The sequence below is a fragment of the Rhincodon typus genome, chromosome 4 (assembly GCF_021869965.1).
Source record: "Rhincodon typus isolate 14 chromosome 4, sRhiTyp1.1, whole genome shotgun sequence".
Taxonomy (NCBI): domain Eukaryota; kingdom Metazoa; phylum Chordata; class Chondrichthyes; order Orectolobiformes; family Rhincodontidae; genus Rhincodon; species Rhincodon typus.
Window position 1 is genome coordinate 26,288,957 of NC_063335.1, and position 23,508 is coordinate 26,312,464.

Genomic DNA, 23,508 nt, shown 5'->3' on the forward strand with positions numbered 1-23,508 from the left:
ACAATGTGAACTAAATGTGAACTTACGTGAACTGAATGAATGATAATTTATTGTCGCTTCTGTATAATAGTGAATAATACAGTAAAATACAGTGAAAGGCTTCAACTTGGTTATGGAATTGATCAATATAGACACAGTGGCAGACATTTAAAGAGAAATTTCAGAATATTCAGTAAGTATATCCCTGCTATAAAGAAAAATTTTAAAAGGGAAAACCCAGTATCTGTGGTTAACCAAAGAGAGTCAGGGAAGCATCAGACTTAAGGGAAAAGCATATAACTGTGCAAAGATGTGTGGCAGGCCAGATAAATGATCGGAAGGTAAAGAATGACAGAGAATGACTAAAAGTTTAATCAGGAGGAAGAAATTAGGATGTGAGAGAAAGTTAGCTAGAAATGTAAAAATGGATAGAATGAGTTTCTGCAAATGTTTATAATACAATAAATAAAGTGAGTGTTGGTCCTCTAGACAGGATTTAATAATAAATAATGAGGAAATGGCATATAAAATGAACAAAATGTTTTACTTCTGTCTTCACTGTGGAAGATACGAAAAACATCACAGGGAAGAGAGGAATTTAGTGAAGTTACAACCACAAAGGAAGTGGTACTCAACAAACTAATGGAGCTGTGGCTAACGTGGCAAGGTGGACTTTATCGTGAGATGTTAAAAGAGGTTGCAGATGATGAAGTCATTGCCTTGGTGTTTATATTCCAAAATTCCCTATTCAGGAAAGGTTTCATCGGACTGGAACTAGCAAACATAACCTGTCCATTCAAGAAGGGAGCGAGGAAGAAAGCAGGAAACAAGAGGCCAGTTAGCTTGATGTCTATAACAGGGAAGATATTAGAATCATTCATCAATTAGATTAAAGCGGGAAGAATCAGCATCAAAGAGAAATCATGTTTAACCAATTTCTTTGGAGTAGTAATACAAACAATGGATAAAGGGTAAACTGTTGACATATAGTGTAGTAGGATCTCCAGAAGGCATTTGATAAGATGCCATATCAAAGGTTATTGCAGAAAATATAAGTTCATGGTGTAGAATCACATTAGCCTGGATAGAAAATTGGCTGGCAGGCAAAAATACGGAGAGTAGGCATAAGTAAGGCTTTGTCTAATAGGCAGGATACAATGAGTTGAGTCTTGCAGGGGTCTGTGCTGGGACCTCAACTTTGTACAATTTACATCAATGGTTAGATGAGATGAGCAAAGACATGGTAGATAAATTCACAGATGATTCCAAGATAGCTAGATAGAAGTCTAGGTTGCAAAGAAGACATAAATAAATTTCTGACAGATATAGGTAGGTTCAGTGACTGCAAAAATCTGACAGATGGAGTATAAATGTGGGAAAATGTGAAGTTGTTCATCTTGGCAGGAAAATTAACAAATCAGAATATTGCTTAAAAGGAGAATGACTGCAAGGGAATTTAGGTATTCTGGTTTGTGAGTCACAAAACGTTAGTATTCAGGTGCAGCATGTAATCAGGAAGGCTGATGGGATGCTATCCATTTGTATGAGATCAGCAGAGCCTGAAAGTAAGCATGTTGTAATGTGCTTCAGCTATACAATGCATGGGTGAGGCCACATCTCAAATTCTGTGTGTGGTTTTGGTCTCGTGGTTTTCCTTATTAAGTAAGGGTATAACTGCATTGAAGGCAGTTCAGAGGAAGGTTTATTAAATTGATGCCTTGATTGAAGTGTATTAGATCCTGATGTTCCTTGACAAATTGAACATGGAAAGATGTTTCCTACAGTGGGTGAGTCCAGAACTGGGGGATGTAACTCTAAAATTACAGGTCACTCTCAGAATGAGGAGAAGTATTTTCTTTCAGAGGGATTTTGTGATTTTGGACCTCGGCCTCAGAAGGTTTGAAAGGCAGGATTACTTGAATAGTTTTAAGGCAGATGTAGTTAATTTCTTGATAGGAAGGGGAATCGAGGATTATCAGGTGTGGGTGGGAAAATGGACTTTTGAACACAAACAGATCAGCCATGATCATATTGAACAGTGGAAGGGTCTGAGTGTCTATTTGAGCAACCATTTTGGATTTTTTTTTTTGGATTATTCATTCACGGGATGAGGGTGTTGCTGGCCAGGCAGCATTTATTGTCCATCCCTAATTGCCCAGAGGGCAGTTGAGAGTCTGCCACATTGCTGTGGGTCTGGAGTCACATGTAGGCCAGACCAGATAAGGATGGCAGCTTCCTTCCCTAAAGGATATTAGTGAACCAGATGGGTTTTTCCTGACAATTGACAATGGACTCATGGTCATCATCAGAATGTCAATTCCAGAACTTTTTTTCAAATTCACTTTCTACCATCTGCCATGGCAGGATTCAAACCCACATTTCCAGAACATTACCTGAGCCTCTGGATTAACAGTCCAGTGATAATACCACTACCCCATTACCTTCTTCCATCAGAGCAGGAAATGTATCCAGGGAGGCCCTTTATATCAGGTCCAAGAAATGGTTAGCTCTCCTTGTGATCAGGGGCCTCGTTCCACCTATATGCAACGCTCTCCATCTTGGATTCCTTGAGGAGGCAATGGCCTTGTGGTATCACTAGGCTATTTGTCCAGAGACCCAGGTAATGTTCTGGGGACCTGGGTTCAAATTCTGCCATGGCAGATGGTGGAATGCGAATTCAAAAAAAGGTTTTCAATCATCAATTGTTTGAAGGACCCACTTGGTTCACTAATATCTTTCAGGAAAGGAAACTGTCATCCTGTTCTACATGTGACTCCAGACCAACAGCAATGTAGTTGACTTTCAACTCCCCTCTGGGCAATTAGGGATGGGCAATAAATTCTGGCTTAACCAGTGACACCCTCATCCCATGAATGAATAAAAAAAAATTCCAAATGGTAATCCTGTAAAGAGAGCCTCCACAGGGATTCTCCAGTTTTACTGGACAGGAAGATGACATTCCATTTCTGATGGAAAACAAGTGTAATGAAGCAGTACAGGAAGCATAAAGTGATCCTGACTAATAGGCTTTGACATTGCATAACATACTCGCAGGCTGTCTGTACATTTTGCAGCATGGAAACAATCATTTATCATATTTTTACTTAAATGTCAGAATTTGCAGCTTCTCTGGCAATGCTTGAAGGGCATGTTGTTTAACTTTTGCCTCCATTTTAGCTCTGCATTCCTTATATTTGGTCAGCCAGTGCAGAGGAAGGAAAGCAGGCATGTTGGAGCAATGCCTTGTGAATCTGCACACCTTTTCTTTCAATAATAAGAGGAAGAACAACCTGAGTGATAAACCTGAGAATTGGAAGAAAACAGCAAATAATGACCAAAAACTTGATAAAGAGGGATGAAGGAGAGCGAGAGTAAACTAACAAGAAAGATATAAACAGATAGTAAGAGCTCCTGCAATATTTATGAAGGAGAGAGAGTTACAAAAGTAACTGTGGGCCCTTGAGATGCTGAATCAGGAGAAATTATAACAGGAAATAGTGAGATGTTATGCAAATACTTTCTGTTTGTCATCACAGGAGAAAACAGAAAAATATCAGATGTAATAGGGAACCAATCGTCTCAAGAGTTTGAGGAATTTTAATGTTAATAAAGAAACAAGACAGGAGAAATTTTTAAAAAAGACAAAGCCTTTACATAGCCTGGACATGGTGCCTTATAGACTCTGGTTTGAAAACAAAAGCTGCAGAGATAATGGATGCACTGGGAGTGATTTTCCAAGTCCTTTTAATTGTAGAATGGCCCCAGTTATTTGGAAGACAGCAAATGTAAACATAGTCTTCACAACAGGATTGAGGGTGAAAACAGGGAAATCCAGGCCAATTAGCATGACAACAAGGAAAATGCTGAAATTCATCCTTACAGGTGTGTTAGAGGGTCCTTAGAGAATACGTGAGAAGATTAGGCCTATTCAGTGTTGTTTTGTTGAAGGAAATCTGTTTTTGACAAATCTATTCTAGATTCTTAAAATTGTAATGACCAGAGAAGATCAAATAGGTGAATGTGGGCATATTTGGATTGTTGAAAGGCATTCAATAAGTGCAACACAAAAGGTTGCAACATAAGGGTTTATGGGATTTGGGGTAATACATGAGCATGGATGAAGGGTGAAGTTAAAGGAGAGGAAACGTAACATTAGAATATTACAAGTTAAGAACAGTAAGCCACTTGACCCCTCTAGCCTGCTCTCCCATTAAGTACGTTCATGGCTGATACGATTGTGTTCCCTACGCCACGATCCAACCTATCCCAACAACCAATGTCTCACGCGTTAGTCAAGAATCTATTGACCTCTGCCCTTAAAAGCGACCCTACTGCAACCACTGTTTAGACAAGGGAGTTTCAATGGCTCATGACCCTCTGAGAGACAAATGTCTTTCTTTCTTCCATCCTAGATGAAAGACTCTTTCTTTTAAAACTTTGACCTCTAGTTCTAGTCTCTCCCACAAGTCAAGGCATCCTTTTAGCAACCACCTGATCAAGTGTCCTCAGGATCTTTTTCATTTGATTTACTCCTGGGATGTAAATGTCACTGGCTGGGCCAGCATTTATTGCCCATCCTTAGTTGCCCTTGAGAAGGTGGTGAAGAGCTGCCTTCTTGAACCGCTGCAGCCCACATGCTGTAGGTAGACCCTTGCGTGATACAATTAAGGAGGGAATTCTAGGATTTTGATTCAGCAACAGTGAAGGAACGGAGAAATATTTCTAAGTCAGGATGATGAGTAGCTTGGAGGGGAATTTGGTGTCATGTTCCCATATATCTACTTCCTTTGTCCTTTGTGATGGCAGCGGTTGTAGGTTTGGAAGGTGCTGTCTGAGGATTTTTGATGAATTTCTGCAGTGCATCTTGTGGGCAGTAACGCTGCCACATCACCATAATTTCTTTCTTTGTTTTCTAAATTGCATTTCTTTTCCACCCCTCCTAAATATATTGCACATGCATGATGTTCCCCTGCTAATGTCCAGTTTGCAACTAAATTTCTATTAATGTTATAAATCTAAATCCTCTGTAAAATAATTGCTTCCAAGTCCCACAGTTTATGCGCATAGATTTTATTGCAATATTAACCTTTATTGTTAAATAAATCTCTTCCCATTTCTTTTCTCTAGACTGACCCTAATACCTCTGCCTTTCCCTCGTCATATTTAATTGATTTGATTACAGACCTCTACTTGATCCTCATACTGAAATCTTTTTATACATTTAATATTTTCAAATACTTCTCCCTTCTCTATCAGCTCAATCCCTCTCCTCTTTCCCATTTCAAAACTGCTGAGTACTACATACCTTCAATAACATTTTCTTAAACCAATCCCTACATTTACTGTTACATAATGAAACATTTGTGGGTACCAAATAAATTTACTTTCCCCATTAGTCCCTTCCAACAACAAAACGTTTTTGCGAGTTTACTACACATCAAAAGGCATTGCTCCACCTAAAGTAACGTGGAGTTACAGAATTACAATTCCAAACTGGCTCAGAGTAAATCTCACAGCATACAGGAAATCTTTAGAAATCAAGGAGTGCCCATTAAAACAATCTTAAAACATACACCGCATGAACGTATACACAAAAGACTAGGGCCTGAGGAATTGTTTTAAATCAGCATTTTATCAACAACATTAATTCTACTTTCACTTCTGCACAAACTCTGCTCAAGTTATGGGCTCGTTCACAAGACTGCCATTGTCTCTCCTCTCCATTACCCAATAATAACTAAATCCCCATGACAGTGCGCCTTTAAAGCATGTTTTATGTGGTAAAATATCCTACAGGTCACAATAAAACAGAATTTAATGCTGAACTACGCAAGGAGATGTTCAGGCAGGTGACAGTTACTGGGCGTATTTTATAGATGGTCTCAAAAGGAGGTGAAGAGAGAGGCTGTGGTGAGGTTTCGAGGTGGATTGTCAGAGCTCAGGGCATTAACCACAGAAGGCAGAGAGAGGTGCTCATGGAGGCCTGATGAATTTCAGGAGCACACAAGAAGTCAAAATTATTGGAACAGCACAGGGTATGTTTCTTTTTCGGGGCTTGGGGGAGGTGTAGGTATTATGGCTAAAGGCTAAAGACAGAGTGATGTGGGACAGCAGGGACGGATTTGTAAAGAAAAATCAGAATTTTAACCATTGGCAGGCCAGGAGCCAGCATAGGTCCATAAGCAGATAGTGATGGGTGAACGACATCTGGTGTGAATTAGAATGGATCCAGCAAAATTTGACAAAAGGAGGCTGGGAGCCGGAAGTTCAACCAGGAAAGCAACTGAATGGGCAGTCTTGAGAAACCTGGATTTGTGATTCAGCAGGTGAGCGTAGGTAGTGAAAGACTCAGCAACATGACAAAGGCAGTCTTACCGACTGGCAGGATTTAACATCGAAAAGCTCAGCTCGAGGTCAGACAGGACTCCAAGGTCACCACCAGCTTGGTTCAGCCTCACACAACATTCCACTCCATTCGTCACAAAACAATCAAGGCAAGGGATGGTGCTGGTGGTTAGGGAACAGGGTTTGTGGCAGGGACTTGCCTGCAGCTTTCAATAAGATCAGCTCTTATTTTCTAAACTCTAATGGACATAGGCTCAGCCTGTCCAAAACTATGCACAGTACTCCAAATATGGCCTTATCAAAGCTCCATATAATTGTTGAAAAACATTTACCCCGTGCAATAACCAATAACATTCCACCTATCTTCCTGATCACTCCCTTTACTGAGTATTCAATTTGTGTGATTCCCGTGCCAGGAATATGTGCCTGGTGGTGGCATCCTGTTGGAGGTGGTGGAAATGGTGGCTCATGATCCTCTGGATGTGGATGCTAGTAGTCACTAATAGGCCCCATTAGTAGCTATCCATTCTCCCAGGCTGATCATTATCCACTCTTTTGTCTGTCCAACTGTTCTTCTCTCTCTTTGGGCTGTATCATTTACTCCTTACCCCCTCCCCCCCACCCAATGTTCTGCATAAAACCCAACATTTTCCTAGCTACCATCAGTTCTGAGGAAGGGTCACCCAACCTGAAAGGTTAACTTTGATTTCTGTCCACAGATGCTGCCAAACTTGCTAAGCTTTTCCAGCAATTTCTGCTTTTGTTTCTGACTTACAGCATCTGCAAATTGTTTGGTTTTTTGATATGTATATTCGTTGTGTCCTCTTCGCAACTTACTTTCTGACCTATCATCAGCAACTTTAGCATTCATACATTTGGTCCATTAATTCAAGTCATTGCGATAAATTCTAACTTCAGAGGGCCCAACACTGTCCCTGCAGCACACCACTCACCACATGCTGGCAATTTAAAAATGACTAATTAGTGTTTCCTATTACACAACCAATCCTTCATCCATGCTATCCCCCAAACCATGACATATTATTTTTTTGCCATATCCTTTGATGTTGTCCTTTGTCAAATGCCTTCTGGAAATCTTAAGTTCAGCGGTCCTCCTTTGTCTACCTTGCTTGTTACTTCCTCAAAATTCTTCCTTTGTTTAGTCAAACATGATTTCCTTCTCACAAAACCAAGCTGACTCTGCCTGATTGCATGAAGATTTTCTAAGTGCCCTACTATCCATAAAATCCATAGAATCCCCAGAGTGTGGAAACAGGCCATTTGGCCTAACGAGTCCATACTGACCCTCAGAAGAACATCCCATCAAGACTCATCCCCCTACCCTACCTTATCCCTGTATTTCCCATGGTAAATGCACCTAACCTACACATCCCTGAACACTATGGGTAATTTAGCATGGCCAATCCACCTAAACGGCACATCTTTGGACTGTGGGAGGAAACCAGAGCACTCGGAGGAAACCCACGCAGACACGGGGAGAACATGCAAACTCTATACAGACAGTTGCTTGAGGCCGGAGTCGAACTATAACCTTGTTAATAATAGATTCAGCATAAAAAGGCCGTTTTCAGGTTGGCAGGTTATTTAGCGCAAAGAGGTCAAAGAACAGCACAGGAACAGGCCCTTCAGCTGACCAAGACTATACTGGCATGTGATGTCCTTCTAAACTAAAAACTTTTTGTCTGTACATGGTCTGTATCCTTCTATTCCCTGCCTATTCATACATCTGTCAAGATGCCTCTTAACCGTTGCTATTGTATCCACTTCCATCATCTCCTCTGGCAGCACATTCCAGGCACTTACCACGCTCTGTGTAAAAAAAGTACCTCTCACATATCCTTTAAATCTACCCCCTTAGTAGTTAGATACCGCAAAGATCAATGCTGACTCTCTGTAAGCAACAGCCATATTAATAACACAACGAAGAGACTGACTCTAGCGTGTCTGTGTTTACTGATGATGCAGTGCTAGGTAGGAAAGTAAAATGTGAGGAAGGTACAATAGAGTCTGCACAGGGAATGGATTGATTAAGTGAGCAAATTTTTTACACAGAAGTTCACGAGTGGATTGAAGTTTCTGAGGAAGTGGTAGATGCGGACACAGTTACAACTTTTAAAAGACACTTAGATAAGTGCATGATTAGAAAAGGTTGGGAGGAATATGGGCCAGGAGCAGGCAAGGAGGGACTAGCTTAGTTTTTGATTATGTTCGGCGTAGATTGGTTGGACTGAAGAGTCTGTCAATAGCCCTTTTTACAATGTTCCTACATGTTGTTCCGTCATGGGTTGAGACTGCTGGCATTTTCATGGGGAATGTTGGTTAGCCATGTTACCTCGTAAAATTCGCCTTTGAGCAATATCTGCTCTTGGCTGTGGAGCAAGAAATCTATGTTAGATAAGGTTCCCCTGTTGTGCTCATCAGTTATCTCAACTGGCATCAGTAATTCTTAAACATAAACCTGATAGTTCAAACCAGCTGCATGCTGATTGGATTTTGGAAGCTGGGAAAAGAGCTGACATTCTGTAGATAGCACTGATGACTAAAGGCAAGTGCATAAACTAAAGAGCAGCCTGAGCCTGACATTTTCTTGCATGGGTGCATCCAAAAATTTCCTGTACTAAGTGGTGCTGAATTTAACCACTCGATAAAGGAACCTCACAGTTGGTAGAATATCTATATATATTTTCCAACATGCCTATGTTTATAAAAGTACGTGTTTAAAGGTAAAATTTCTTATAATAGTAGCAGCTCCCTGTAGTTTTTTTTTTGTACTGATTATAAGCGTTGTTACACAGAATGTAGGTGGAAATAATCCTTTTCTTTTTATTGTCCTGGTAAAACTAAAATCGGTATTCATTATAAGACTGGACTGACTAATAATTCCTGTTCTTCAACATTTTTGTACTGTGTTATTCAGTGAAGTGAAATTAAAAATAGCAAGCAGCCTATGTTTTCAATGCACCCTCTGGAACACAGCTCTGTTTATGATTCTAAAGCAAGCTGTCATTTCTCCTCTTTTACCTGATCATTACACCCCTCAAAGGTTTGTTCACAGTTCAACCACACCTTTTAAGATAGTCTCATTGAACCGCAAATCCTTATAAACATGTATGCATTGTAAGCTTTCTCCTCGAGTGTGTTATTACAACTTGGAATAATTAACATCCAATTAGTTGATTTAACAGAAAATGAAAGTTTAATTGAGCACAATTTTTCCATCACTTTGGTCTCAATGGATGCACAACAAATTTGTCACCAAGCCACGAAATAATTATAGCTTTCAGAGTCCCAATCAACTTTTTAAAAAGTCTGAGCTGCAGATTAAACCCAAATTAATTTCTTCGCAGCCTCAGTGAAATATATAGCAATTGAAAACATCAAACAAAGCTTTTGAACTGTAAGCTGGACATTTTCTCATTGCTGCGGAAATGTTACCCCCAGACACAGTTAATGAATTCAGTGAACATCAAGTTCTGAATTCAAATCCAATCTCAGCGATTTTTTAACTATTTTATCACCGAAAGACCACAAAATTTGATCAGACTTGAATACGAACTGGACAACTATGATGCTTGATCACCTGCCCCCATTGCTTCTGATGCAGGCAGCATGCAAACATTGTGCTGCCTAGTATTTAAATGATTGCCGTATACTGCCAGGGTGAGGCATGGTGTTGAGTTGCTGCATGCTCAAGTAGGGAGTGTAAAATTATGAGAGGCTCACAGAAATTTAAACGAGTACGTCAAGCCAGTGAGTACAAACCATTGATGAGTGTTCACAGGAATGTTTACATTGCCAGAACCTGTAGATCCATGCCTGCATTTCTGAAAGTGGCAGAGCATCAAGAACTGAAGCTTCTGTAGAGAGGCTTGTGTCAACTGCCAGACATATTACAACATCGCTTACTGGAGTCAAGGTCATTGACACCCTCAACTTTGCTTTCTGCACCTTCTCGGCTTCAACAAGCTGCATAAGTCAGTGTGCCAATTATACTAAAGAATAACTGGGTCAGTGTTTTATAGGGCATAATAAAGCTCTGGGGTTTACAATTGCCCCACAGTCAGAGTGTCATTGATTGCACCCAAGAACCTGGTAGCCACTTTCAGATAATCTAGTGGAGAAGGGAAGGAAAAAGCTGCCATCTACCATAGAATCCCTACAGCATGGACACAGGCCATTTGGCCCATCAATTCCAAACAGCTCCTCCAAAGAGCATCCCACCCAGACTCACCCCCCTCCCCCCACCCTATCCCTGCATTTTCCATGGCTAATCCACCCATTCTACACATCCCTGGACACAAGGGGCAATTTAGCATGGCCAATCCACCCAAACTGCACACCTATGGACTGTGCAGGAAACCAGAGCACCCGGCAGAACCCCATGCAGACACGAGGCGAATGTGCAAACTCTACACAGTTGCCCAAGAGTGGAATCGAACCCCTGGCACTGTGAGGCAGCAGTGCTAACCACTAAGCCACCGTGCCACCTTTTATGTTTTTGTAGATGGACTCTCCTTGACTGCTTCCCCCCTTGCCTGGGTTTTTTTTTTATGGAATCCATAGTGTGGAAGCAGGCCATTTGGCCCATCGGCTTCTGTTTTCTGTCTATCTACCTGGGGCTGAGGGCCTCACAGTGAAACACTTCTGCAGAAATGGCGTGGGTTACACATGCAGCGTGATCCCAGAAAGTACCACATGGCTGCGATTTTAACCACCAGCATTTCCCTGTTCTCATTATCAGTGCAAGTTAAAAATGCAGCTGAACTAGCTAAACTAAAAATTCTCAAGAGAACTACACTGATGAGCCTTTTTTGTTGGATGAAGTAATTTAGAGTTTAAACTTTCTTTATTACACAGAATTTGTCCAATATTTTCATTGTTGAAAGGTCATGCAACATTTATGAATGCCAGAAGCAGAAAGAAAAGTTGTTTGGCAAGGCAGGAGTCATAGATAACAATGGTGTGATTGAAAAAAAAACTGGTTTCTGATTAACCAAGCAATAAAATTTATTCATGTTACTTTAGTTAAGTGGGATTCTCAACATACAATGTGCTGTGAATTTGTGGCAAAAATTATTTGACCCTAACGTGATTATTATATTAAATTCTGCTATGTTTTTGCATATAGAATCTCTACAGTGTAGAAACAGGCCATTCGGCCCAGCAAGTCCGCACCGACTCTCTGAACAGCATCCCATCTGGGCTCATACCCCTATCTCATTCCTGTAACCCTGTATTTCCCATGGCCAATCTACCTAACCTGCACAGATTTGGACATTTGCCAAAGGCTGGGATTGAACCCAGGTCCCTGGAGCTGTGAGGCAGCAGTGCTAACCACTATGCTGCCCTGTATATATGTTGTCCATTTTAATATTACAGAACTGAATATCACTGCCTGCTAAAACTTTCCAATAAACATTCCTTTTAACTTCTTACTCAAATCTTCGATAGCAAATCCAATTATTATTAATGGCTCTCTTCATAGCTTGCTTCAGATACTGCCGTATTTTAAATTTCACATATTAAACAAGGCAAAGCATACTTTATTGCACAGTATTACCATCTGCCTTTAATTTTATTACAAAATGATAGCCATTTTAAATTTAAACCACAAGAACTTTCAGTGCACATTACACCTAGGCTAAAATTATCAGTAGTACTGAACATTTTAACAAGGAAAGCCTCAGCTATGTTTAGAAAATGCCAACAATTGTTAAATGCTTCCTGCAAACTGAATCAATCCAAAACTTGTCTCTTTCAAGTATGCGTACTGAGTATTAACTTTGTCTCTAGTTCATTAATCTACAGATCTCCAAACTATGGCTGAACATGATCTCAATGACTAGCAACTCAGCCAGTAAAGTTAAGACAACTCTGCTATTCCGGCGTGTTTGTTGTTTGAATTTTAAGAGTGGAGACCTCAAAAGACAACTCCCTGGCATTTGTTGTGAAATCCCAAAGCAGACACCAAGATGTGTCAGTATTAAAAGCTTGAGATTTCAATTTAAATTTTAAATAAGGCCCTTGTCAATCGCTATCGTGCACTTAAGTGATCAATAAGAATAGTAAGTTAGGGTATCCTTGCATTAGCCTACAAGTCCTGTTTTCTTATTTGAACCTTTATTTACAGGATCCACCTACATCAGTGTCACTTGGGCTGCGAATGGAAGAGATGATCTTCAACCTGGCAGATACACATCTGTTTTTTAATGATTTAGAAGTAAGTGGTGATTTTATTTTTACAGCTAGCCTTTATTGTTAAACTTTACCTGTGTTCAAATCATCTCATTGAAGAATTTTTATCATTGATGGACAGTTGATTAGTGGAAAGATGAATGAACTCAATAATAAAGCTGCCGTTGTTCAATCTTCAGTTTAGTTACTGATTTAACTCAAGAATATCCCTGAAAATATTTCCTATCCATGGAAAGTATCCTGCATTGGGGCAGGAAATTGAGACAGTTTGTTTTATGTATTGAAGTTACACTGTGGTAGGTTTTTTGAGTAGTCTTTATATTAGTACATAAATCAATAACAATGTGATGGCTAGAATTCAGTTCTCAGTTGGCCTTCCAACAAAAATATGATGTTACTCATCACCTTAGTAATAGGCATGTTGATTTTGAATATCCAAACAATTAAGTTCTTTGAGCATTTGAGTATTTGTGTTAGCAGGTTTAAAAATCTGTGTTAAACACCTATGTTAAAAATTTGATACCTTGGATAAAATATTCTGATATTTAATGGTGAGATGTTATAATAGGTTGCAAATTGTGAGAATTTTACAAGGTTAGAGCTCATAATTATTAAAGCGAGTGTTATGTATCTCATTCTTCAAATATTTTTCTGATTTTTTTTAATTACTTGGGGACTTGTTGATCCATCCCTGAAGCTGGCCTTCTTGTCATTAGAATGGAACTGTTGAGACATTGGGTGAAATTTGCATAGGGACAGGAGTGGCCAACTACAGCCAGCCAAACTACAAAACGATGCTTTTGTTTTCTTGCTTATTGCTGTCAGTAATTTTGTTTTAAAATGCCAAGTTGTGAGTCCTTTATAGCATTTTAAAGAGCGGGCACTATTGATATGTCAATGTGCAAAGGTACTATCTTGCACAAAATAAGATGCCACAGTGGCAGTAACAGAAATTGCCAGAAAAACTTAACAGGTCTGGGAGCAACTGTGGAGAGAAGTCAGAGTTCAACATTTCGGGTCCAGTGACCATTCCTCAGAACTGATGGCCAATAGAAAAAAGAGATAACAAGGTGTAAACCTGGATGAACACAGCAGGCCAAGCAGCATCATAGAAGCAGGAAGGCTGACGTTTCGGGCCTAGACCCTTCATCAGAAATCGCCGATAGGAAAAAGTTGTTTTTGTGCAGATTATGCATATTAAACAAGTTAAAGCGTACTTTTTGATGTAGAAGATAGGGTGGAGGGAGGGGGTAAAGAGTAAACGATAGGTGGATATAGAGCCCAAAGAGAGAGAGGAACAGTTGGACAGATAAAAGAGCAGATAACGATCATGCGAGGAGAATGGATAGCTACTAATGGGGACAATTAGTGGCTAACAATGGGTTGTGTGTAATAGCAGATCATGTGATAACAAGGTCAGGTGGATGGGGGCTAGAGTAAGAACAGGGGAGAAGGTGCATGAGACCCATAAGTATTGAACTCAGTATTGAGTCCAGAAGGCTGTAGAGTTAATTATGTTTTATTAATTATTTTTGTTTGGGGGTGTAATACTTCAACAAAGAATGTATTTCTTACTTAAATAGTCCTTTTTGAACAAGTAGGTAAGACTTGTATTAATACCTTACTCAAATCCAGCACCTCCAGCAATGTCATAGCCCTCAGTATTGTGCTACTGTATCAGCTTAGGATGTGTCAACAGTGCTGCAATAGGTCTTAAACCCTCAAGCAAAGGAAGTGGTATTGAGCCAACCTGTCATGCATTGTCTGTAGAGCATTTAGAGCCATTTCTGGGAGACATGTAATACATTGTGTAAATAGAAATCTTCATTAGTTTGCAATATTAATCCTCAGAATACTGTAAGTATGTTACTTTCCTGGCATGATTGGACTGTCATTGACACAAACCAGATTACTCATTCTGTGTTTTCCGGCTTGATGTTTCAAACCAGTTGTGATGATCATTTATATCAATTTTGAAAACTACTGGCAGTTTTTGGGCTTCAAAGCTGGACAGTTTTCAACTAAGCAGAAGTTCCCATCTCCAAAATGGTTAGAAGACGGAAGAAAAATGTAAGAAAAGAGCATAATATATTTTTGAATTGTGAGAGGAAGTTGACTAGAAACAAACAAGGAAGAGAGAGAGAGAGAGAGCAGGAATGGGAACAGAGCAAAGACAGTGGTTGAAAAATTATATTTCATCATCTTAGGTATGTTTTTCTTTTTGGTGCAGAGTAACCATTCTGGAGTGTTTATGACTTACAGATTTTTCGCTGAAAACTTAATTTGATTTGATTAGATTTGATTTATTGTAGTCACGTGTACTTAACTGCAGTGAAAAGCTTTGTTTTGTGAGCAGTACAGGCAGATCATAACAACCAAGGACATACAGATCTTAGGGTGCTTAGACACAGCAAGGCATGCGTAATTCTCTCTCTCCAGCACAACTACAGCTTCCGGAAATGTACTGGTACAAAAATTTGTTTCTGAACTCGCGTATGAAGACAATATTGATTTCAAGGGACCAAATGGTTCCATGGGTGCTACCGGTGAAGGAAGAGTTACAGGACATAGTGAGGCAGAGGGAATATGAGGCTAGAAGGGATTACAGGTGTAAGAAGTCAGGTAGATCTTGGGTCAGAAATTAAAGATGTTGTTGCTGTGCACAAGTGAGAAGCCTTAATAAAAAGAGTCATTACCATAGATGGTATGAGACAATGACACTTCCATGGACCTCAGAAAGAAAGAGTGATTAGGGATGATATTTGGATGAAACACAAGAGCCAATTGTAGACTTATTGGCAAAGTGATGATGACAGCAATATTCTAAAAGTGAGAGGTTGGTTCCTGAGCACACAGATACTTATGACTTATGTTAGCTAACAGATTAGAAAGTCTAACTGAGACACCTAGAGTTGGGGAATAGTTGATATTCCATAATCTAAACGTGTCAAATTACAGATGTTCTGTTCACAAAGGGTGTCATTCTTTTCAGACATTCAGTAAGATTTTGTTAGGTAAATCTTCCATATGGTGGCTGTGTAAATAAGCCGTGTAAATAAGCCATGTAAATTCTGGATGGCCTTTCGGGTACCAGGAGATGAGTTAATTATCCTCCGATACTCAGGCTCTGCTTTTAGCCACCCTGCTGACATGCCTGCTCCAATTCTATTTCTTGTCAGTGGTGACCATCAGGACATCGATGCTGGGGACACCAGCATGTACTAGTTTTAAAAGGAGAAAGCCTTGCAGTTTTGTTTGTCAGAAATTGCATTGCCTGCCACTTTCATTCTCAGTTTTTAATATTCATTCCAGTCACCTTTCTCTTCAACTTTCTTGCTTGAAAGACTGCCCAACTCCGTCCCTGCCACAGCCCTGTTGCTGAAACCTTTATTCATGCATGTTTTTGTTAACCACCAGATTTGACTATTCCACTGTGAACCTGAATAGTTTCCTATGTCTGGGGAGGCAATGGTATTAGTGGTATTATCACTAGATTATTAATCCAGAAACTCAGCTAATGTTTTGATTACTCAGACGGAATAAGACTAATCCTGGCTCTGTCTCCATGTTTCCCATCACTTATGAGAAAAAGATCTCCACTCTTGTGATTTTTCCTATTAAGAACATAACTAAAGTACATGGAATTACATGCATCAACTATCCTTTTGTTTGATGATGCTATTTATCCATCTATTATTTTAAACACCAATCTATGTTTCAAATTTATTTGACGCTCGGCTGAAACTAATTCTAATTTCAGAAGTTTCTATTCATTTTAAAGTATGTAAAAGTCTTCACTAATTTTCCATATGCTGGTAAATGATAATGGGAATAACAAACATTACTCGTATTTGTCAGAAAATTATTTTGTTAAAGCAGTGACTAGTAATTGAAATCATTTCAGTTTATTTTGAAAGACCAAATACTGATGAAGATTGGACACTTAAATATTGTACTGAAAACAACAAAGCTGGAGATCACAGCAGGTCAGACAGTATCCATGGAGAGAGTTTCGGCTGTGATGAAGAGTCATCTCGACTCAAAATGTTAGCTTGCTCTCTCTCCATGGATGCTGTCTGACCCACTGTGATCTCCAGCATTTGTTGTTTTCAGTACAGATTCCAGCATCTGCAGTTATTTGAACAAAGAGACCTTGGAGTGCAGGTTCATAGTTCCTTGAAAGTGGAGTTGCAGGTAGACAGGGTAGTGAGAAGGCATTTGGTATGCTTGCCTTTATTGGTCAGTGCATTGAGTATAGGAGGTCAGAGGTCATGTTGCAGCCCTACAGGATATTGGTTAGGCTACTACTGGAATATTGTGTGCAATTCTGGTCTCCCTGATATAGGAAGTATGTTGTAAATCTTGAAAGAGTTTAGAAAAGATTTAAGAGGATGTTGCTAGGGTTGGAGGGTTTGAGCTATAGGGATAGGCTGAATAGGCTGAGGCTATTTTCCCTGGAGCGTTGGAGGCTGAAGAGTGGCCTTATAGAGGTTTATAAAATCATGAGGGGCGTAGATAGGGTAAATAGGCAAGGTCTTTTTCCTGGGGTAGGGGAGTCCAAAACTTGAGGGCATAAGTTTAAAGCGAGAGCAGAAAGATTTAAAAGGGACCTAAGTGGAAACTTTTTCATGCATAGGGTGGTGCGTGTATAGAATGAGCTGCATGAGGAAGTGGTGGAGACTGGTACAAGTACAACATTTAAAAGGCATCTGGATGGGTCTATCGATTGAAAGCATTTACAAAGATCTGGGCCAAATGCTGCCAAATGGGACTAGATTAAATTAGGGTATCTGGTCGGCATGGATGTGTTGGACCGAAAGGTCTGTTTCCGTGTTCTACTTAAATGTTGTACTTTCACACCCATAACCATTTATCAGTAGTGTGCAGATTCCACAGTTACATCCTCCTGTGCGAACATTATGCCTTCAGGCCCATGGGATATGATTTTGAAAGTATCTGTCAATCTTCGTGCCATACTCTTTTACTGCTATTTCCATGCCTCTTATATCAGTAGGTACAATTTCTTGGAATCTAGGGTTTCTCTGTGAGTTTTGTCTGTATCATACTGTGAGCACTTAATCTGAGCGCTTATAAAAATTAACATGCTTGATTATTACAGTGAATGCCAGAAAGGAGGAGTTTTTGAGTGTTGTTTGTCAGATTTTGATAAATACCTGTGAAAACCTTGTCTGGTATTTGAGCACAAAGTACTCAACAAAGTGGTTTAGATTTAGATTTAGATTTTATTGTCATGTATACTCAAGTACAGAAGTACAAAAGTGTATAATGTCACCACACACAGCATCTAGGTACAAAGTAATAATAAAAACAGAATTAAACAGTTAAGCATTACCTCATACGACAGCAGAAAAGTAAAGAAATAAAGTAATAGTTAACATTATTTTGTAGTTTAAACTAAGGAAATAAATGACTAATTTCAAAGTTCAACAATCTTTGAAGAGTCCTCCGCTTATCTCACTCTCCCCGAGACCTCAGCTGTCTTTTCTTGACAACGCTGCCATAGCAACCATCGCTGCTGCTGAAACCGCCACCTCACTGATCTCCCCCAGTGCCTCGAGAACATACCCGGGCGGGATGCACTCGCGCGCCAAGCCAAGACACCACCATGAGCCGCCGAGAGATCGGCTAACATATCACCGAGAGACCAGGCCGAAACATGCCATGGCGGGGGCAGTGAACACCATGAGCAGGAGAACACCAAAAAGGGGGAGAAAAAGAGAAAAAAGGGGGAGAAAAAGAGCAGGAAATGAGAAACACAGAAGAGTTCCAGTTGGAGCATCCTACTCCGCTGTCATCTTGATTGGTTGGTGTTAAGGATGAAATGTACCTTCATCCCATTGCTAACACAGGATGCTATCCTCATCATACATAGGACATGAAACACTTCAGTTTGGCCTAAAGACACTGTTCTTTCAAGATGTGCAATCTCAAAAAGGTTAATCAGTCCGATTCAACAAAGAGTATCAGGTTAAACGCTTTTGCAGAAAGCTTTCATGAAATTTCTCTGGTATATAAATCTGGATCTGTTTGCTTTAGAGGAAGGAAGAATCTAAAAGATTTCAGTTGATACTAGTTTTGCTTATCAAACTTAATCAGCTGCACTTTTTATTTAAATCATTCCTGATGTATTCCTTTTACAAAATCCAGCAGTGCACCCTCTTTCACAAATGAAGCAAAATTGATCTAAAATACCAGACTATAAGAGCCTAAATGTACTTCACTGAACATCTGTCCTACATTTTAACCTCTTTCATTTTTGATGGAAGCAATTACAGTCATATTGTGAGTTGGCACATTGTTAAAATGATTTGAAAGCACTGTAGTTCATTATATGTTTCTGAAAACTTCTTTAATTAAGAATTAAAATCCCTTCTTATCTACATTATTCTCTCCCAATAGCGTGTATATACTGGTAAAATACTCTGCTCCCTTGAGCAGTATGGGCAGTGGGCAGTGGGGAACAACCATGGGGGAATATTGGGGAATAAGGTCAAAATTGGAAAAATCAGATTTTTGACATGGAGGAAAACATTCTTGATTTTCCCCATTAGAGTTCAAACAGTGAGTTCAGAATCACACCAGGGAACAGCAACAACCATGCGTTTGCATCCGATTATTAGCTAAAGTCTCCTCATTTCTATGCATCTCCCATTTTTCCTCTCCTTCCCTGAGAAACTGGGTAGTGGCAATTTCCCACATGAAAGTCAGACAGTAAACTGGTGGCAGCAGCTTTTCACCTGCTTTGCTGAGCCTGCGTCCCACTCTGACTTCACCGCAACATCCCAGTGTGCTCCCTTAACGCCATCTTCTTCCAATCTTCGCCCAAGTGTATGGGTGACAGCCAATCATCAGCCTCTACACATCATCACAGAGTCATACAGCACAGAAACAGACCCTTCGGTCCAATCAGTCCATGCCAAACACAATCTCAAACTAAACTAGTCCCACCTGCGTGCTCCTGCCTTGTATCCTTCCAAACATTTCCTATTCATGTCCTTATCCAAATGTCTTCTGAATGTTGTAATTGTACCCACATTCACCACTTCCTCAGGAAGTTCATTCCACACGCGAACCACCCAGTGTGTGAAAAAATTGCCCCCCCATGTCTTTGTTAAATCTTTCTCCTCTTACCTTAAAAATGTGCCCACTAGTCTTGAAATACCCCATCCTGGGGAAAAGAAAACTACCATTAACCCTATATATACCCCTCATGATTTTATAAACTTCTATAAGGTCACCTCTCAACCTCCAGTGCCCCAGTGAAAAAAGCTCCCAGCCTATCCAGCCTTTCTTTCTAACTCAAACCTTCCATACCTGGCAACATCCTGGTAAATCTCTTCTGAATCCTCTCTAGATTAATAATATCCTTCCTATAACTGGGCGACCAGAACTGAACACAGTACTCCAGAAGAGGCCTCACCAATGTCCTGCTTTCAGACCAACTCTCACACTCCATCAGCCCTTCAGTGCTCCACTTTGGAGCTTCGGGGCACTGATGACTCGCATGGCTTTGGGAGACACATGCATGTCCACAGGGTGTGTCTTACGGCTCTTAGCTTCATTTCTTACCAGTCTCCCGATTAGTGCTTCCTTGGAGGTTGCCATCGTCTGTGGGTTTGCATTGTTTATGAGCACAGTGTCCAGCTTGGACATGTTGCTGTATGGCACCATGCTAAGTCAATGACACAATGACACCCTGTTCCAGCAGATTCCACGGCGAATACACTGCTTCTGCTTTAACCAAACAACCGTGCATGAAAGTCAAAGGGGAGCAGCCCTTGATGGGGTAAGGGTCACCACTGTCAGTCTCAAGGGGCTTGTCTGATTCTAATCCAGGGTCTCCACCACAGTCAGTCATGCAGGTCAGGTACAACCTGTGCAGGAATTACATGGGCATCAGTTGGGCTGATGGGGAGACATGGGTCTGCAGGGTGGGGGAGGTTGTGGGTGCGGATTTTTTTTATTTCTAAAGAAGGACACTGGGTAGGATGGCAAAGCAATAAAGGTGCAGCATGAGCAGAAGGGAGGAGGTATCCCCAGTGAGTGATTAGAAAGCTCAGAGACGTGGCAGGTTGAGCTGGCATGGGCGTGATGCATTGAGAGTTGTAGTCAGTGAACCATGGCGAGAGGCATGTGAAGGCTAGCTCTGTTAGTGCACAGTCTCAGAGAGAAGATGCTGGCATAGTGCAGATCAGTATCCTCCCTCTCCCTGTACTGTGGCTCACTGCAGTACGCCAGACCCACCGCAGTACGCCAGACCCACCGCAGTACACCAGACCCACTGCAGTACGCCAGACCCACTGCAGCACACCAGACCCAGACTGGGCTTACTGTACATCACCGGGCTCACTGTACATCACCGGGCTCACTGCATTCCAAGGGCTCTCTGCATTCCACAGCCTCAGGAGAATGGGGTTGAGAAACATATCAGCCATGATCAAATGCTGGAACAGACTCAATGAGCCGAATGGCCTAATTGTGCTCCTATCTCTTATAGTGTTACTGTGTGAGAATTGCTGACATGGGCCAGGGCAGACTGGGTGCCATGAATCTAACTCAAAGAAACCATTTTGCCAAAGAATGGGGAAATTAAGCCCACTGTTGGCTTGGATTAAATTCTGTACCATATATTGATTGCAAACATTCTGAATAATGAAACAAAAAGTTTCATTGGTCTCATCCTGCAGCATGTCTCTATAATGGTTATCAGGTTATATTTATTCACTTCAATATACACTGTCCATTTGTTTACTTTGCTATGAATGCTACACATGTTCATGGACGGAACCTTTAGTTTTGTCTTTGTTATATATTCAGGATCTAGTGTTAATTGTTAGTGCATTCTTTGTTCTCATCTGTCCCGTCCTGTCAATTTCTGACTTTCATTTCCTACATTACTATCTTCCTCTTCTACTTGTCATTACTCTTTGAGATATCCCATTTTACCACGATTGATTCCTTGTCCCCACTATTTAGTTTAAAGCCCTTTCTACGTCTGTGGTTATGCAATTTGCAAAAAAAAGCATTGGCCTCAGCACATTTCAAGCATAGCCAATTCCAGCAATGAGTGGGCAACACAGAAAGAGTCTTGTTCTTGCTTTCAGGGAACGGTGTTTATCCTCCTACACTTTACTATCCCTTACTACCACTACATTCCTTCATGCTGTCTCATCGTGATGGCATCCTATATAATGGTGCCATGCCAAGCATTACCCCATGTGGTAAAATACCCTGCTGGAGGCAAAAGTCATGCACAGTGTATCAGATTCACAACATTGCTTACTTCAAATCAGTTAATGAAATCTGTCTATTTATGTTTATTCTCCAATGTAATAATCAAATAATTGTCCTGATATTTTACATACACCAATTTCTTAAACCCAGTGCACTTTAAGTATTAACACCACAGTTGCCCATAGTGCATGTGCAAATTACCAGATTAAAACCCAGTTATGTAATTAACATGCAATTATCCAACAAAACCTTTAATTGATAGTTTAAAGACACATTCTGTGCCTTACAAGGAGAGTCTCGCAAATTCAGAGCTCCTTGTTATGGCAGTGTACAGGAGTGCTAAAGGTAATGGGATTTAATGTACTGTGAAAATTTTTAAAAATAGGCAGGTCTGTTTTCTACTTTATGTACTTACTTCTTAATGAATGGCTTTGTGTGACTTGATCCCAATAACAAAGGATACATGTACTCACTCATTTTAGTCCAGATGGATTATTTAAGACCCCTTACAGCCTGTTTTAATTTCTTTACTGTTCATCCAAAAATTGTAGAACTGAATGAAGTGGTTAAAAAGAATTCTTTTTGTTCTTTTTATCCTGTTCTAACCTACAGGTAATCTGCACCCCCCGTGTTCTACATGGACTAATTGTAGTGGGAAAGTGAATTAAATGCAAGGGGTCATGAACCATAGACCAGACAGGGATGACAGGTTCTGCCAAATGAGTGCCACCATTGACAAGCTGCGAACCGTAGATTTAGGTTTTTCACATGGTATTAGCTCGTAAGAAGAATGTTGTGACAATGGCTGGAAACATCCAAGGTAACCGAAATGCTGCATTGTGAAAAGTTTCAAACAGGCCAAATCAAATGAGGCATTTTGGTATTAAGGGAGTTGGTGTTCCTAAAACACACTGTGTTTAAGAATTAGAAGTAAAATTACAGGTAAAATTTAAAAATAATAAACTCTACTGTTACAAAAGGAAGTGAGTTTTCAGAAAATTCCACAAACACGATGCAGATTGATAGATTGCAGTTGGCAATAACCATCTTTCATGCTCCACGGGAAGACTGAGATGGTGGATGTTAATTGCCTGGTGACAGACACAGAAAGAACAAAGGAGGCACTGATGCCTTTCCTTTAAACTGGAGAAGATCCAACCAGTCTTTCTGAATGAGCAGAAGAATGTATAAAGTGTGAATGAAAATAGACTGAATCCAAAACATTTTCATCCAATCAGCACTGCATTTTGCTTTGATGACTTTTAAACTCAAATATAATACTGTTTAGTGGAAGGAAATCTCCAGTATACTTGCCAAAAACGGGCATTACTTTACACTTACTCCCTTACACCAATGTAGCTTGTATATCTGATGGCATACATGTGCAATTAAACTTTTGTTTTCGTTGAAGTAGTTTCCTTTTTTTATGTTTACAACACTGCTGCACTTGGAGTCATGGAGATATACAGCATGGAAATAGATTCTTCGGTCCCACTCGCCCATGACGACCAGATATCCTAAATAAATCTAGTCCCACTTGCCAGCATTTGGCCCCCGTCCCTCTAATCCCTTCCTATTCATATACCAATCCAGGTGCCTTTTAAATGTTGTAATTATACCAGCCTCCACCATTTCCTCTGGCAGCTCATTCCATACATGCACCACCCTCTGCATGAAAAAGTTGCCCCTTAGATCCCTTTTAAATCTTTCCCC

General features: G+C 40.3%; 1 protein-coding gene across 1 annotated transcript in view; it reads left to right on the forward strand.

The window, feature by feature from the left end:
* The window catches only part of eya1 (EYA transcriptional coactivator and phosphatase 1), a 198,080-nt gene that overhangs the window by 123,218 nt on the left and 51,354 nt on the right, over window positions 1-23,508 (forward strand). The window contains exon 11 of the mRNA XM_048595676.1: window positions 12,476-12,565. Within this exon, the coding sequence (XP_048451633.1) occupies window positions 12,476-12,565 (90 nt within the window). The remainder of the gene's footprint in view (window positions 1-12,475; window positions 12,566-23,508) is intronic.